The 14146-nt window shown below is 32.7% G+C and overlaps 2 protein-coding genes across 8 annotated transcripts; both read left to right on the top strand.

Moving 5' to 3' along the window:
* The first annotated feature begins 2825 nt into the window (after positions 1–2825).
* On the top strand, positions 2826–8368 carry LOC123923359. 7 transcript variants are annotated; one of them, XR_006814359.1, is made up of 10 exons: positions 2917–3448; positions 3752–3905; positions 4089–4184; positions 4399–4461; positions 4545–4711; positions 5188–5260; positions 5531–5705; positions 5921–6024; positions 7564–7652; positions 7731–8368. XR_006814359.1 is itself a non-coding variant. In XM_045976046.1 (4 exons), exons 1-4 carry the CDS (start codon positions 3555–3557, stop codon positions 4406–4408), a joined length of 399 nt encoding a protein of 132 aa, XP_045832002.1. In that variant the 5' UTR covers positions 2826–3554; the 3' UTR covers positions 4409–4461. The 7 variants fall into 7 exon arrangements, 1 of the variants encoding a protein (XP_045832002.1); XR_006814362.1 differs by having other exon boundaries at positions 3132–3448; positions 5515–5705; XR_006814360.1 differs by having other exon boundaries at positions 3067–3629; positions 5921–7652.
* Positions 8369–12267: 3899 nt separating this feature from the next.
* LOC123922660 (uncharacterized mitochondrial protein AtMg00810-like) lies at positions 12268–12964 on the top strand. Its single transcript, XM_045975353.1, has 2 exons — positions 12268–12472; positions 12627–12964. The coding sequence occupies exons 1-2, from the start codon at positions 12268–12270 to the stop codon at positions 12962–12964; spliced, it is 543 nt and encodes a 180-aa protein (XP_045831309.1).
* Positions 12965–14146: the final 1182 nt, after the last annotated feature.

Here is a 14146-nt window from a genome sequence, read left to right as displayed (position 1 = left end):
ATTGCTCTTCGAGAATTATCCCCGCAAAGATTTCGTGAACCCAGACAAGAATAGGGTCGAAATACTTTGTTCGGAAAGTGAACGAACACGATTCTTCGAAGATATCCAGGATTATCATACCGTATTTCTAACAAATATATAATATGCTTAGTAAAATATATATATGAATACACCTAAAGAAAAAATAAACTATTAATAATGGATAAAATTTAAACTTTGAATCATCATTTTTATGTAGATATAAGATAAATTTTAATTTTTGTTTTTTCAAATTTTTTTGTAAATGCGGCCTTTCGGGAACTAGTGGTCCATACGGGTTAGGCCATTATCTTAACGGATATTTTTGGACTAGACTAAAAGTCCTAAAATATCCGGACTTAAATTATTTAACCTAAATTATGTTTTATCAGACTTGACGGATCATCTCTTATGAAATTTATGTTATAAATAAATAAATTTAAATTTGAAAAGAAAAAAACTCAGTTGTTAAAGAGTAAACATGTCCAAAACTAGATACTAGAAAATGAAGTAAAGCACCCGTGTATGTGCTTCACATCAAAGAAGTGAAGATGAATTTGTCACAATTGCCGAGGGAATGGGTGATGAGATATTGAGATCTTGGTTCCTGGATTTATGTGGATTCTTGTTACTTTATTTATTCTTCTACTTTAATTTAATTTCATTCACTCGTTCATAATTTGAGGGTACACTGTTTATGAGTCAACGGTGAGTATGAATAGATTAGATTGTGATGAGACTTTTGTTGGCAATTTCGGATTGTACATTTGATGTAACTCACTCACCACCACTGCCCGGCGGGGCTTGCCACGCTAGCAGTTTTTAAACTCTTCCATCTGTTCTTTTGTGTCATATCACTAATCTTTCATCGGTACACTCAACGAGACACGCAATCTAACCACGTTTATTGGTAAGAGTTTTGATTTAAGGAGTCCGTTGAACTCTTCTATCACTATGGAATCACGACAGGATAGTCAGATGATCATCCGTATTATGTTTAAGAACAACTATACAAGTGAGTCAGACACCACATTTTTACCTAAAATATTAAGATGTTAGGTTTATGAGTACTGTCACTTATATAATGTTCAAACTTTACATTTCTAAATAATGTGAAACCTAACTTACCCCACACTTGCGACAAATAACATTCTATCACACACCACTCACTCCCAAATTGTTTTACAAAGGTTATGACTTTGACAAATCTGAGGTTGAAGGAACCCGGGCAAATCGAGGTGATACAATTATCTCAATTGTGGTTTTGATTATTCAACATGAATCATACTTATCCGGTCTTTATTATAAGAAAAAATTTACTTTTTAAATTCATAGAATGTTAGATGTATTTGATCCATATTATAAACCAAACACATCAAACATTATATGAATTTAAAAAGTAAACTTCTTCTTATAATAAGGACCGAAGAAAGTACTTGGCAGTAATACATCTTCAAATTTGAACCAAATTATTATTATTTTTTTTTTATTATTTTTTTTTTGAAATTGCAGGTTAAATTAAAAGATTTGTTTTTATGTATGTAAACTAAAAATACATGAGTTGAATAAAAAGTCATTTGTTTTTACAAAGACTTAAAATTGATGAGTTGGATAAAATAGAATAACATAGCGTCGATCATTTGACCTATGTAGTTGATTTTACTTAACGGAAATATGCTCGACGACTTATAAGAGTGACGACCAAGTTTTATAACCATTTGCATAACTCATATTTGTATGCAATTTGAAAGTAAATCTACCCCTTTACAGCCAACACAATAATGATATTGGAGGTTGCAATATTGAAGGTAATTCAAATGAGTAAGTTTTTGTTTGTTTGTTGATATACTACATTCTGAATAAGTTTTTGTTTGTTGATATCCGGAATTTTATCCCATATTTTATAAAGGATTTTTTCCCCAAAATTTGACACAAAATTTGCTTCTGAGCCTCAACTTCAAAGTTTCGCACAAAACTCAATTTGGATCAATAATTCACCAAACTGGTACCGAAATGACCGCAATCGAGTTATATTTCCAATAAATCAAACTCCACTAAATTTGGAGTTACAGAGGGAGAGTGTTTATCGATTTAGTGCAGACCTGTCCAATTACTAATTCTATAGAAATCTGCTTTTGACCTTCAAATTCAACATTGTTCACCGAACGCATCGTAACTCCAAATTCGATGAAATTAAAATGCCAACAAGGATAATTTCATTAGCTTTCCAGACATGTAAATACTATTCAAAACGGAGCTACAAGGTGAGAGAAATGACGAAAATACCATTAGTAGGTCCATATGATAATTAATTTGGACATACCTTCACTAAAACGGTAATTAATCTCTCTTTGTCACTCTAAATTTAGTGGGGTTTGATTTTGTGGCAATCTAACTCGATTACGGTCATTTCGGTATTAGTTTGGTGAATTATCGATCCAAATTGAGTTCTGTGCGAAACTTTGAAGTTGAGACTTAGATGCAAAATTTTGTGCATAATTTTTTGAGAAGACAAAATCCAAAAAATTATAAAATAGGGAGGTAAAATTCCGGACTTAAAATAGGGGTGATAATTAAAATTCCAATTTATTTAAAATAGGAGAATAAACCTGCTTTTAAGCCTATTTCTTTTAACTCTTTCAATTTCCGAGTGTGCATACTCTTACTTTGTCCATTCATAAGATCTTATCTTCTCTTCACGTTTCTATTGTGCATTGATTAAGAGTTTTATTTTGACAGTCAAACTACATATCTCTATATACTAAAGGATGAGTGGTTTTTCAAGCACCAAATGCAAACCCTAAATCCTTGTCCAATCAATCTTCTACATTTGTTTCTTCTGACCAACCACATCTTGCCATGCCATTTAGGGTTTCATTTCATTTTAGGGTTCAATTTAGGGTTCAATGTTCACATCTACACCTTCTTGCACATGACATGCTATTCCTATGCTTCATCTTACACATGGCTTATTATAATTCTTTGCATGACTCATGTGGACCCTCCTATAATTGCTGGTTTTGTGATTGATGGTTTATGCAAACCATTGACAGAAGTGGTTTATGGAAACAATTGTGGTTTTATGATTACTTTCCCAATTTTTTTTTCATTTATGAAATTGTTTTCTCTCTCTTCCCCCTCTCTCTCTCGTACGCTCTCCCTCTTTCTCATCATCCCACAGTTTCATCTCTCTCAATCCCCATCTCATCCTTCACCATAACATCTACACCACAACCTCCACCACCATCTACGAATCAATCAATCGTCATGAGAGTGAGGGAGTGGCCGAGTGAGAGAAGATTTACCGGCGGGAGAGAAGTTCTGGTGAGGAGGAGGAGTTCCGGCCGAGAGAGTTCTTGTGGCCGTTTGTGGTGACACGGCGGCGCTCGGCAACGGCGGCGACGAAGCTTCTTGCTCCTTCTTTCCTCTGGTTCGATCTTAATTTCTATGCTCTATTTATTTTTTATTTTTTTTCGTTGTTTTTTTTGTTGGTGAGGATGGTTGAAGATCGGAGGTGATGGTGATGTGTGGTGGTTATGGTAGATGGTGATGTATCTCCAAATTCATCTTCTAGATTTCATCTTTCTCAATTTGTCAATATTCATCTTTCTGTGAGTCTGTGACTGTTATCTGAATTCTTGGAATCAAATCAATCTGAACTTGATTTATATGTGTCTTCTGCTCTTAAAATTTGTGTTGCTTGCTCACAATTTTCACTCACATGCTTTTGCAGATTACCTTTAGCATTCTATTTGTCATTGTAATTGCATTTGTATCAGATGGTTTGAGTACAATGCCGGACAAAGCATCTGTCCTTTCTTCAAACACATCCTTCAGCCATGAATTTCACGAACATGGGGATCAGATAATAAAGAATTGCTTCAGAGGTGAAATAGTTTCTTCAACTTGTGTTATCTTTTTTCATAGGTTGAGAATTAGTCATTTAACTTGTGTTGTATTTGTTATTAAATTGTAGAAGTTCTCTGTTGAACAATAAGCATATACCATGTAATATCACTCACTATATATAACACTAGGGAAGTCTTTAAGTTGTCAATTGATTGTTGCAGGGAAGTTGGTTTTTGGTGGTTATTCAGTTTCAGATCAAAATCACCGGAAAAGCCAGCGCGCCACCACCACAAAAGCTTTCTCTATGCGACAGACAGGTACAATTATTCTAAATCTATAATTTTTCTAGGTTTTAGGTTTTTGGAAAATTTTGATTTGTTTCTTTGATTAATTGATTGAATTAACTTTGGTTGATTTCATCCCTCTTAGGCCTTAGCTGCTCATACATGAATATTTTATTTTTATTTATGTTCTTTTGTTAATGGCATTGTAGTTTAAATACTAAAAGTCTGCTATACATTTATTACACAGGAGGGTTTAGAGCAAAAAGTAAAGATTCTGGAAAGCAATTTGAGTTCTTTTAGTGAGAAAGAGGTAATAACTTCTCAAATTTGCTACCTTAACCTTTTCTATTAAGTATACTCATCACCTAATTTGCCTGGGTACTTTTTTTTAAGAAAAAAGAAGTATCTGGATTTGAATAGAACAGTTTTTGGTGAATGTGAAGATGGCTATTGTGCACTATCAAAATTTGTTATCTTTCTCGCTTTCTTTTGGCATACCTGGCAACGGGAATGAATGACATGGAGCACACACAACAACGGTAGCAGCCTCCGATGTAGAGGTAAGGATTTCAGATCCATTCTATTTTGGTCCTCAATTTGTTTGTGATTATTCTTCTTGCTTCTACTCAGATGAAGTGTGACATAAAAACTTCAATCTCTGCAAAACTAATATTTTTGTATTCTACAGATTTAGAATGAGTTCATAAATCGGTTACCATGCCGCATCAATTTCATTTATCATTAATTAGTTTCATTTGCGCTTCATCGTTTATCAACTATCGGTTAGAAAGATCTGATCTACAGGTTGTTACTGTTGTTATTGGAGTTTTCTATGAATTTAGTTCCAAGGAACCGAGGCCGTATCTTCAGTTGGCGCCAAAATTTCATAGGGTTTTGGTTAATTCTAAGAATAATTGGGTTCTGATTTTAATTTTAATTTTCATTATGATTCATGAAATTCTAATTTTTATCAATAAGAAACTGAGGATGTTAGCATTGTCTGACCTAAAGCTTCAATCTTTCTTCTTTGTTGCAGGTTTGTGTATCTCATCTCAGCTCCATAGAATATTTCTGGTTCTACTTTAGCTAGATCTATCCATTTTGCTTAGGTTTGTCTTCAAAATCCAAACTTTTTTTTTTTTTTTTTATTTTTCATTCAAATTATCTGATGCAGTTTTTCTTCAAATCTTTGAAGCTTTTGTTTAACTGGGTTTCTGTTGAAATTACTTAGGAAAAGGTTCATTTTAAATTTCAGCTTTTAAAAATCTCTCTTTTAGGTTTGTCGAATGAAAAGGGTGGATATAGATTGTAAGATTTGAAATTTCTAGATTATTTGATGATTTATTTTCTAACATTTTCTAAGATTGTGCATTTTGCAGATAAAGGGTGGATTTTGATCTAGCTTGAAGGTTTTGATCATCTGTTATAAGAGAGAGTTCCGACCGAGAGAGTTGCGGTGCTTGGCGATGGAGGTGATGAAGCCTTTTTCTCCTTCTTTCCTCCGGTTCGATCCTTCATTCGGATGATCATCAACAATCTATTGAAGAAGAGAAGGTAAAGAATGGCATATTCAAGTTGTAGAAAGTTTGTTGAGGGAATTAATATCATTGAACTGGACAAAGTGGAAATATGAAAAACATTTTCTTTTGGTTGATAGCTAAACCAAATTTAGATAATAGTTAGGGATTTGGTTTGTTGGATTGACAATTTTTGGAATTTTAACTTATTGTTTTCAGCCTTTCTAATTTTGTAGTTTTTTTTTTTTGTAGGCTTGATTTGTGGTATTTCTTTGATGTTAATACTCCCAAGATGAAAAGAGATCTCATGAAGCAGCTTTGGCGAAGTGCAAGGGGTTAGAAGAACAATTGCAAAGGTTAGACTTCCATCCAATATCATAAAGTTTGTAAGTACTGAAATTACGCATATTCTGCATGATCCATTCCTACTTGCAGGCATGTTCACTACATTAGTATTCATGTTGGTTTGAGTAAGATAATGTAGGATTAATAGTAGTATCAGCCACTGGTTTATAATATTGTTGGTAAACATGGTTGATTGGGGTGATTATCATCATATGTCTAACTAATCCAACATTAGGGTTAACTTTTTGCAAATGTTCGTGAACAAATAACCACATATTCTAGATTAGATAGATTCCACCCTTTTGTTTGTTTTATCATATCAGTAGCACAGATGTAGCAGTTTGAATTTGAGTATTCAGTTTACTGTGTTTTATCATGTCAGCAACACAGTTGCAGCAATTTACATTCAAATTTGCCAGTTTACTTTTTTATTACTGAAATGCATTCAATTTGCTTTCATAGTACTTATATTTCAATTCGAATTTTCATGTTTGCTCTTCGAATAAGTTCAAGCCATTAGTGTTTTCCCATTCCAATGGCACATTGCATCATTTTACATTCAAGTTTTTCAATTTTGTATTGCTCATATTCCAATTCAATTTTTTCCTGTTTTCTCTTTGGTTAACCTTTTGAAAGTATCAGTGTTTCATCATTCCAATAACATAATATCAAAAATGTAAGCATAGATGATTCTAAATTCATTTTCAACCTACATGTGTTAAATAGTAAGAATCTAAAAATGTAAACATAGGTGATTATAAATTCATGTTCAACCTCCATGTGGTAGCCTTTGAAATGGATCTGCAATTTGTTAATTTGATTATAAACATTAGATTGGATGGCTTTGAACCCATTAGTAGTCCTTCATATTTTCCAAACATAAAATTTGTAATTAAGTGATTAATACTCAATCAAATCATGCTCTCTGGTCTGATCTCTACTAAATTCCAAATAAAACTAATACACTCCACACTCTATAGTGGTCCTTCACTCCTTCCTCTCCTCTCTATTTGAATATTTTGATGCATGTGTACATTTTCTTCCATTAGACTCTTTCTTTGCAATGATATCTCTTTTTGTCTTCTTATTCATTGTTTACTCCCATCAACAAAATTACTTCAACACTTCTTTTAATTCCAACATTATTATATTTCTTATAATTTCAATTTTTGCATGAAAATATTATTGGCAAAAAACATGTATATTATTGACAAAACATGAAATTTCACTAGCCAACTTACTAGCCAGCTTCATGTAGCCAGCTTCAATGATGGAAATGATGTTTTCTTCATTAACAAACTAAATAGGTTGATCAGGGTTGTTGATTGATGGGAATGGCTATTTGTTGATGTTAAATGGATTATAAACCTTGAACTTGATAAATTTCATGTACATCAACATTTCACAACCTAGCTTTTATAATAGATACATCAAGTTAATATGCCACTTAGTTTACATTAGAAATTCTTGCATTTACAACCTATAGTTTTACATTAATATTTTAATAGTTCACTCAACTATTCCTTGCACAAATCTTCTATATTGTATAGATATGAACCATCGTTACAAATTGCATCCTGATGTTCGTCCTTACGCAATGATGACCAGGACAGGATATATGGAGTATGATCCCATGAAGGTAAGTGTCCACAGATTCTTTCTAATATTATTTCTGTACTGCATATTGCCTATTCTTAATATTGCCTTCCTTATGTAGCCCCGAGGAAAGCTTCCAGAAATCTATGCACGTTCCATTGGTCAATACATGTGATACGGTTTTTTTGGAGGATGTTAACAAGAATCAGATTCAAGTTGGTGTGCACAAAAAGAGTTCTTCAAAAATTTATTTTACTGATGGCTGGTCAATACATAGGTGATACGGTTTTTCTGGCCAGTGGCGTGATATTTGCAAAGTCCACCATTTGGCTGAGGGTGTAACTGTGAGCTTTGGTGTCACTCAAGCATCCAACAACAGGATCATATACTTCAAGCTATCCCCTTACATTGGCATACGAACTACTCTCATTGCTCCTTCAACATCCAGCAAGCGGAAGAAATTTTATGAGACTCAGCATTTCTATATGCTCTAGGATCCCTACTATCTTGCTTTAGAACTATCTTGCTTTTATTTATTTCTGAACCTATGTTGTAATATCTCTGCCAAACTTGATTTTCATGCTTTTAGGCTTGGCCATTTTGAGCTTGTGCTGTGCTTGCTCTATTTTGCTTTAGAACTATGTTGATTTTCATGCTTAAGAGCTTGGCCATTTCGAACTTGTGTTGTAATATTTCTACAAGACTTTATTTCCCTGCTTTTCATAGTGCTTGCCCCAATGCTTGCTCTTTTATGATTGATTTCCATGTTCTTATCACTCTTAGAACTGTCTTGCTTTTATTTTCATGCTTGCTTGCTCTTTCTACTTGACCATGTTGTAGTATCTCCACTAGACTTGATTTACCTACTTTTCAAAGTACTTGCTCCAATGCTTGCTCTTCTTATATCATGAGCAATGAATGATTTTGCACTTAAATTGCTATCACTAACTATTTTTGGTACATAGCATCCATGATTCCCAACAACCATGATTATTATATATGTGTCCTTCTTCCAAACCCTTGCCATGCCTCACTTGGCATTCCACTAAATGAATCAATTTGATTAATCTCTATATGCTTATGACTAACTTCTTTTTGACTCATAACATCCATGATTGGCAACGACCATGATTGGTATATATATCTGTGATTATTTTTGAATTATTGTTTAGAGGAAGAGAGAAATAGATTGAGTCTATGTATTGATGTTTTTCTTTAAACTATATCCTAATGTACTCTTGCATTCTTATTGTGCATTGAAACTTTTTTTTCTTCATATTGTCGTGATAATGATAATTTGTGGTTGTTTTTGTAAATTGAATTTGGCTTCATATGATATAATGAGATTCACCTAGAAAAGTCTTATACATTGAAGGTTGATGAGAGGAAAGGAAGGTAGAAATAATTCTCATATGTTGAAGAATACACGAATTGGAGGAATTCTATTTTGAAACTTGCTATCATGTCCTTCACAAAATTCTTTTATCATCATAATATACAATTGCTTCTCCTACCTATATTTTGAATAGCACTCCTATGTCCCATAACACTCCTATCTATTCTCAAATAGTAGTAATCTTCTTTCTATAAATGTCATGGGTCATGAAAGTTCCATTATAAAATTCGGTGTGATGATTTACTTGAAGTCTGCATATGGTCTGCATTTATGTTTGCAATGATCAATTATGTTTAACCCACTTAATTGAGATTAAATTATATGATGCCTTTAATTTTAAACATCCTATATTTGCAATGATATATTATGCTTAACTCACTTGACGTTTTGCCGAATGAACCAATTTGATTAATTTTCATATGCTTATGACTAATTTCATTTTGGCTCATAGCATCCATGATTGGCAACAACCATGATTGATATATACATGAGGTTCTTGCCAAACCCGTGCATCGCACGGGTCAGCGTCTAGTATAATACTAACAACTTGATGTAGCAATATGACAAACTTTTTTTGTCCATGTTCATAATATATATATATATATATATCTTATCTTCACGTGATTTATTTATATATTCTTGTTCATAAACAAAAAATTAAATATATGGTCTATAAAACGGGATCAATTTTGTAAAATAGTTTTATTTTCCTCTTTCACAAGGTGCATGTATTTACCGTGCATTACACTAATTTTAAAATATTAGTATCTTATAATTAAGTAACTAAATATACAATTACAAGGTTATCACATTTGAATATCTTGTAATCAAAGATAGGAGTAATGAAAATAATTAATGAATTCATTAGTTTCGAATGAAGAATGCCCCAGCAAGCACCTAGCCGTATATGTGTGTTACATAACACATGCATGCTAATTTAATTAGCTTCAAGAAATGTGTATATATATATATATATATATATATATATATATAGGAAAATGCTAAACAGTGCCCCCGGGGCACTGGTTAAACATGTTAAAATAGAAATTTGGTCTCGAAATGCGTGTATTCAATGCCTCAAAAGTACAAAAAGTTGTCTTTTCAATATAAATTTTATTTTTTATTTCCTTTTTAGATATGCTTAACAAGTGCCCCGGGGGCACTGTTTAGCATGACCCTATATATATATATATATATATATATATATATATAGGAGAATGTTAACATATGGAAGTATATAAACCTCCTGATCAGGTAAAAAAAAACATCTGATCAAAAAGATTGTTGTCTAATTGCGATAATCATAGGGTTTTGGTAAATCTCGCACAATTGTTGATTACTTGGACACGTGCTTAAATTTTATTCATATTAGTCTTTTTGAAAGTATATATATATATATATATATATATATATATATATATATATATATATATATATATATATATATATATATATATATATATATATATATATATATATATATATATATATATATATATATATATATATATATATATATATATGTTAGAGACTAAATTGAAACAAACTTGATAAAGCTAAGGACTAGGTTAATATTGAGTTGTTAACGTAGTAAGACCTTAATTAATTGATACGGTAGTAAAGAATTAGATATATAGGGATTAACATGACAGAATAAAGTTAATATCTTTTTTGTTTATATCTGTGTATGGAGGGAGTATACTACACAAAGTCTTGAATCTACTTTAAGAGTGTCTTATTGTTGTAATACATGTTACCAAACATCGTATAAATAACACTACCAAACATTGTGATTCGAATGGCATTGCATTTCGTTTTTCATGTCCACATACTTCCTCACAAAATGGGAAGGCCGAAAGAAAAAATTGATCCATTAATAATATCATGAGAACTCTTTTAGTTCATGCTTCTGTACCACCTTCATTTTGGCATCATGCATTGCAAATGACAACATATTTACATAATATACTTCCGAGTAAATTATTAGCAAACGAGTCTCCACTAAAGGTTCTATACCAAAAAGATCCATTATATTCTCACATTAGAATTTTTGGATGTTTGTGTTATCCTCTTTTTTCATCTACTACAATAAACAAACTGAAAGCTCGTTCAACTCCTTGTGTATTTTTGGGTTATCCTTTATATCATCGTGGTTATAAGTGTTTGGAATTATCAAGTAATAAAATTATCACTTGCCGGCATGTTTATTTTGATGAAAGCAAATTTCCTTTTGCTAAGGTACATGAACCACAACCCAATGCTTATGATTTTTTAGATAGTGGATTCACTCCATACACGGTCCATTATCTTCAAAATCAATCCTCATCTTTGAGCCAACCCACCACAAATCCAACACCACCACATGATTTGATCCCTGCTCCCACGGCCTCACCAAATGATAGAACACAACCAACTTCCCCACTATCTTCCACGCCCATGAGTCATACACACACCAACCCATGTCACATACCCAAATACAACCCACACCAATTTCGTCCACAGTGATTTCATAGCAGCCCCCTACTGAACCACGTCCAGTAACCCGAAGCCAACATGGTATGTATAAGCTTGATCCAAAATACACCTCAAACCAAGCTCATTATACAACCGTTACAAGATCACCACTTCCCCGTAGCCCTTTTGCTGCCCTTCGTGTGACCCGAATTGGAAATTGGTTACGAAGGATGAATTTAATGCTCTTATTAAAAATAAGACGTGAGATTTAGTACACCGTCCACCTGATGTGAATGTTATTCGGTCAATGTGGATTTTTACTCATAAAGAAAAGTCTGATGGTTCTTTTGAGCGGCATAAAATCCGTCTTGTAGGTGATGGCAAAACTCAACAGGTTGACATTGATTGTGGTGAAACATTTAGTCCGGTGGTGAAACCAGGGACAATTCGAACTGTGCTCACTCTTGCTCTATCGAAAAATTGGAAAATTCATTAGTTGGATGTCAAAAATGCTTTTTTTGCATGGTGAGCTTAAAGAAACGGTGTATATGCATCAACCAATGGGTTTCAGGGATTCTGTGCATCCAGATTATGTTTGTTTATTGAGAAAATCTTTATATGGGCTTAAGAAGGCTCCTCGTGCATGGTACAAGAGATTTTATGATTTCGTTTGTGTCATTGGTTTCACTAATAGTAAATCAGATAATTCTCTATTCATTTATCGGAATGGCTTTGATTTGGCATACTTATTATTATATGTTGATGATATTATTTTGACTGCGTCTACGATGATCTCCGCCATTCTATAATGGCTAGTCTCAGCTCTGAGTTTGTTATGAAAGACTTGGGTTCTCTTAATTACATTTTGAGCATCAATGTGACTCGCCATGAGGGTGGTTTGTTTTTGTCACAACAAAAGTATGATGCAGAAATAATTGACCGTGCTGGTATGTCCGCATGTAAACCAACTCAAACTCTGGTTAACACTAAACCGAAAGTCAGTTCTAAAACAGGTAATTCGTACGAGGCCAAATATTTCTTACGTTGTTCATCAAATCTGCCTTCATATGCATGACCCCAAGGATGAGCACATGAACGCTATGAAGCGGATCATACGCTATGTTAAGGGCACTCTTCATCTTGGTTTACATCTTTATCCTTCCTCAGTGGCAGATCTAGTCTTCTATATTGATGTTGATTGGGGAGGATGTCCCGATACTAGACGATTGACATCAGGATATTTTGTGTTTTTGGGTGACAATTTGATTTTGTGGTCGTCCAAATGTCAACCTACTCTATCTCGTTCTAGTGCTGAGGGCGAATACAGAGGGGTGGCTAATGTTGTTTCTGAGTCTTGTTGGATTCGCAATCTCCTCTTGGAATTGCATTGTCCAGTTCGAAAGGCTACATTGATATATTGTGACAATGTGAGTGCCATTTATCTATCTGGGAACCCCGTTCAACACCAACGCACAAAGCACATTCTTTATAATACATTATTTTAAAATTTAAAATATTATATAAATAAATGTATAAGTAATATCACATTTTTTTATAAGGGTAACTATGTCATTTGGTAAATACTTTACTTTCTTTCCTCTCACTTTCTTTTCACTTTCACTTCTACCAAACAATCACAAAATCATATTACTTTCTATTCTCTTTCTACCCACTTTCATTTCTTCAAATTTTTTCCTCTTACTTTCTTTCCTTCCAATTTCCTTTATCATTCAAAAAAAGCATAAGAATAGCCTTACGTTACACTTTACAGCTAGCAAAATTCTTGTATATGTGGAATTGATCATGGAATAGAGAAGTCATGGAATTTATATTGTTTTAGATTCCATGTATATGGAGGATCCCGTATGGTTATCCCTAAAATTTCATTATATACTCTCTTCGGTCTTAAATATAAGCAAAAGTCAAAATGTATTTGATTCAAATTTAGACTAAATATGTTTTGACTTTTACTTATATTTAAGACCAGAGAAAGTATAAGCATTCATGCATTCATTTCCAATGTGGACATATTCTACCTAAATTTAACACTGTCTTTTACCTCATATACTTATTTAGTGTTGAAGTGCTAACATTGTTACATGTACATTTTTCCCCTTTGGCATTAGAAGATCAAATCAATCATCATCCAATACATACTCATCCGAAGATATGACAAGTTCACCTTCACAAAATCATTCTCATATGAACATTCAACGCCTTAATTTTTATAGGGTGTTGTTAACATGTGCCCTAAGGGCACATGTTAAGATATACCAAAATAGAAATTCAACATTTAATGATACAAGAAATTTAATGCTTCAAAAGTCAAAATGCACAAATTAGCATTTAATAATTTCTATTTTTGCTTCCTTAACATGTGCCTTAAGGGCACAAGTTAACATTCTCCATTTTTATATTGAGTACTCCTTCTGACCTAATTTATAAGTAAAAGTCAATAAAAAAATTTGGCCTGAAATATAAGCAAAAATTATCAAAAGTAACTTCATTAAATGCTATTATTCCAAAAATATTCCTAATTAATTGTTAAACTTTTTACTTAATTCATTGTAGAGTCTCAATGCAAATTTAATAATATTAAAATGTCATTTTAGAAATTGTACTAAAAATTTCACATAAAATTATGACAAAAAAGTAACTCGTTAATAAGTATAAAAAAGAGAATTTTA

The sequence above is a fragment of the Trifolium pratense genome, linkage group LG4 (assembly GCF_020283565.1).
Source record: "Trifolium pratense cultivar HEN17-A07 linkage group LG4, ARS_RC_1.1, whole genome shotgun sequence".
NCBI lineage: Eukaryota > Viridiplantae > Streptophyta > Magnoliopsida > Fabales > Fabaceae > Trifolium > Trifolium pratense.
Note: the sequence above shows the minus strand (reverse complement) of the source record. Positions and strands in the feature narration are given on the sequence as shown.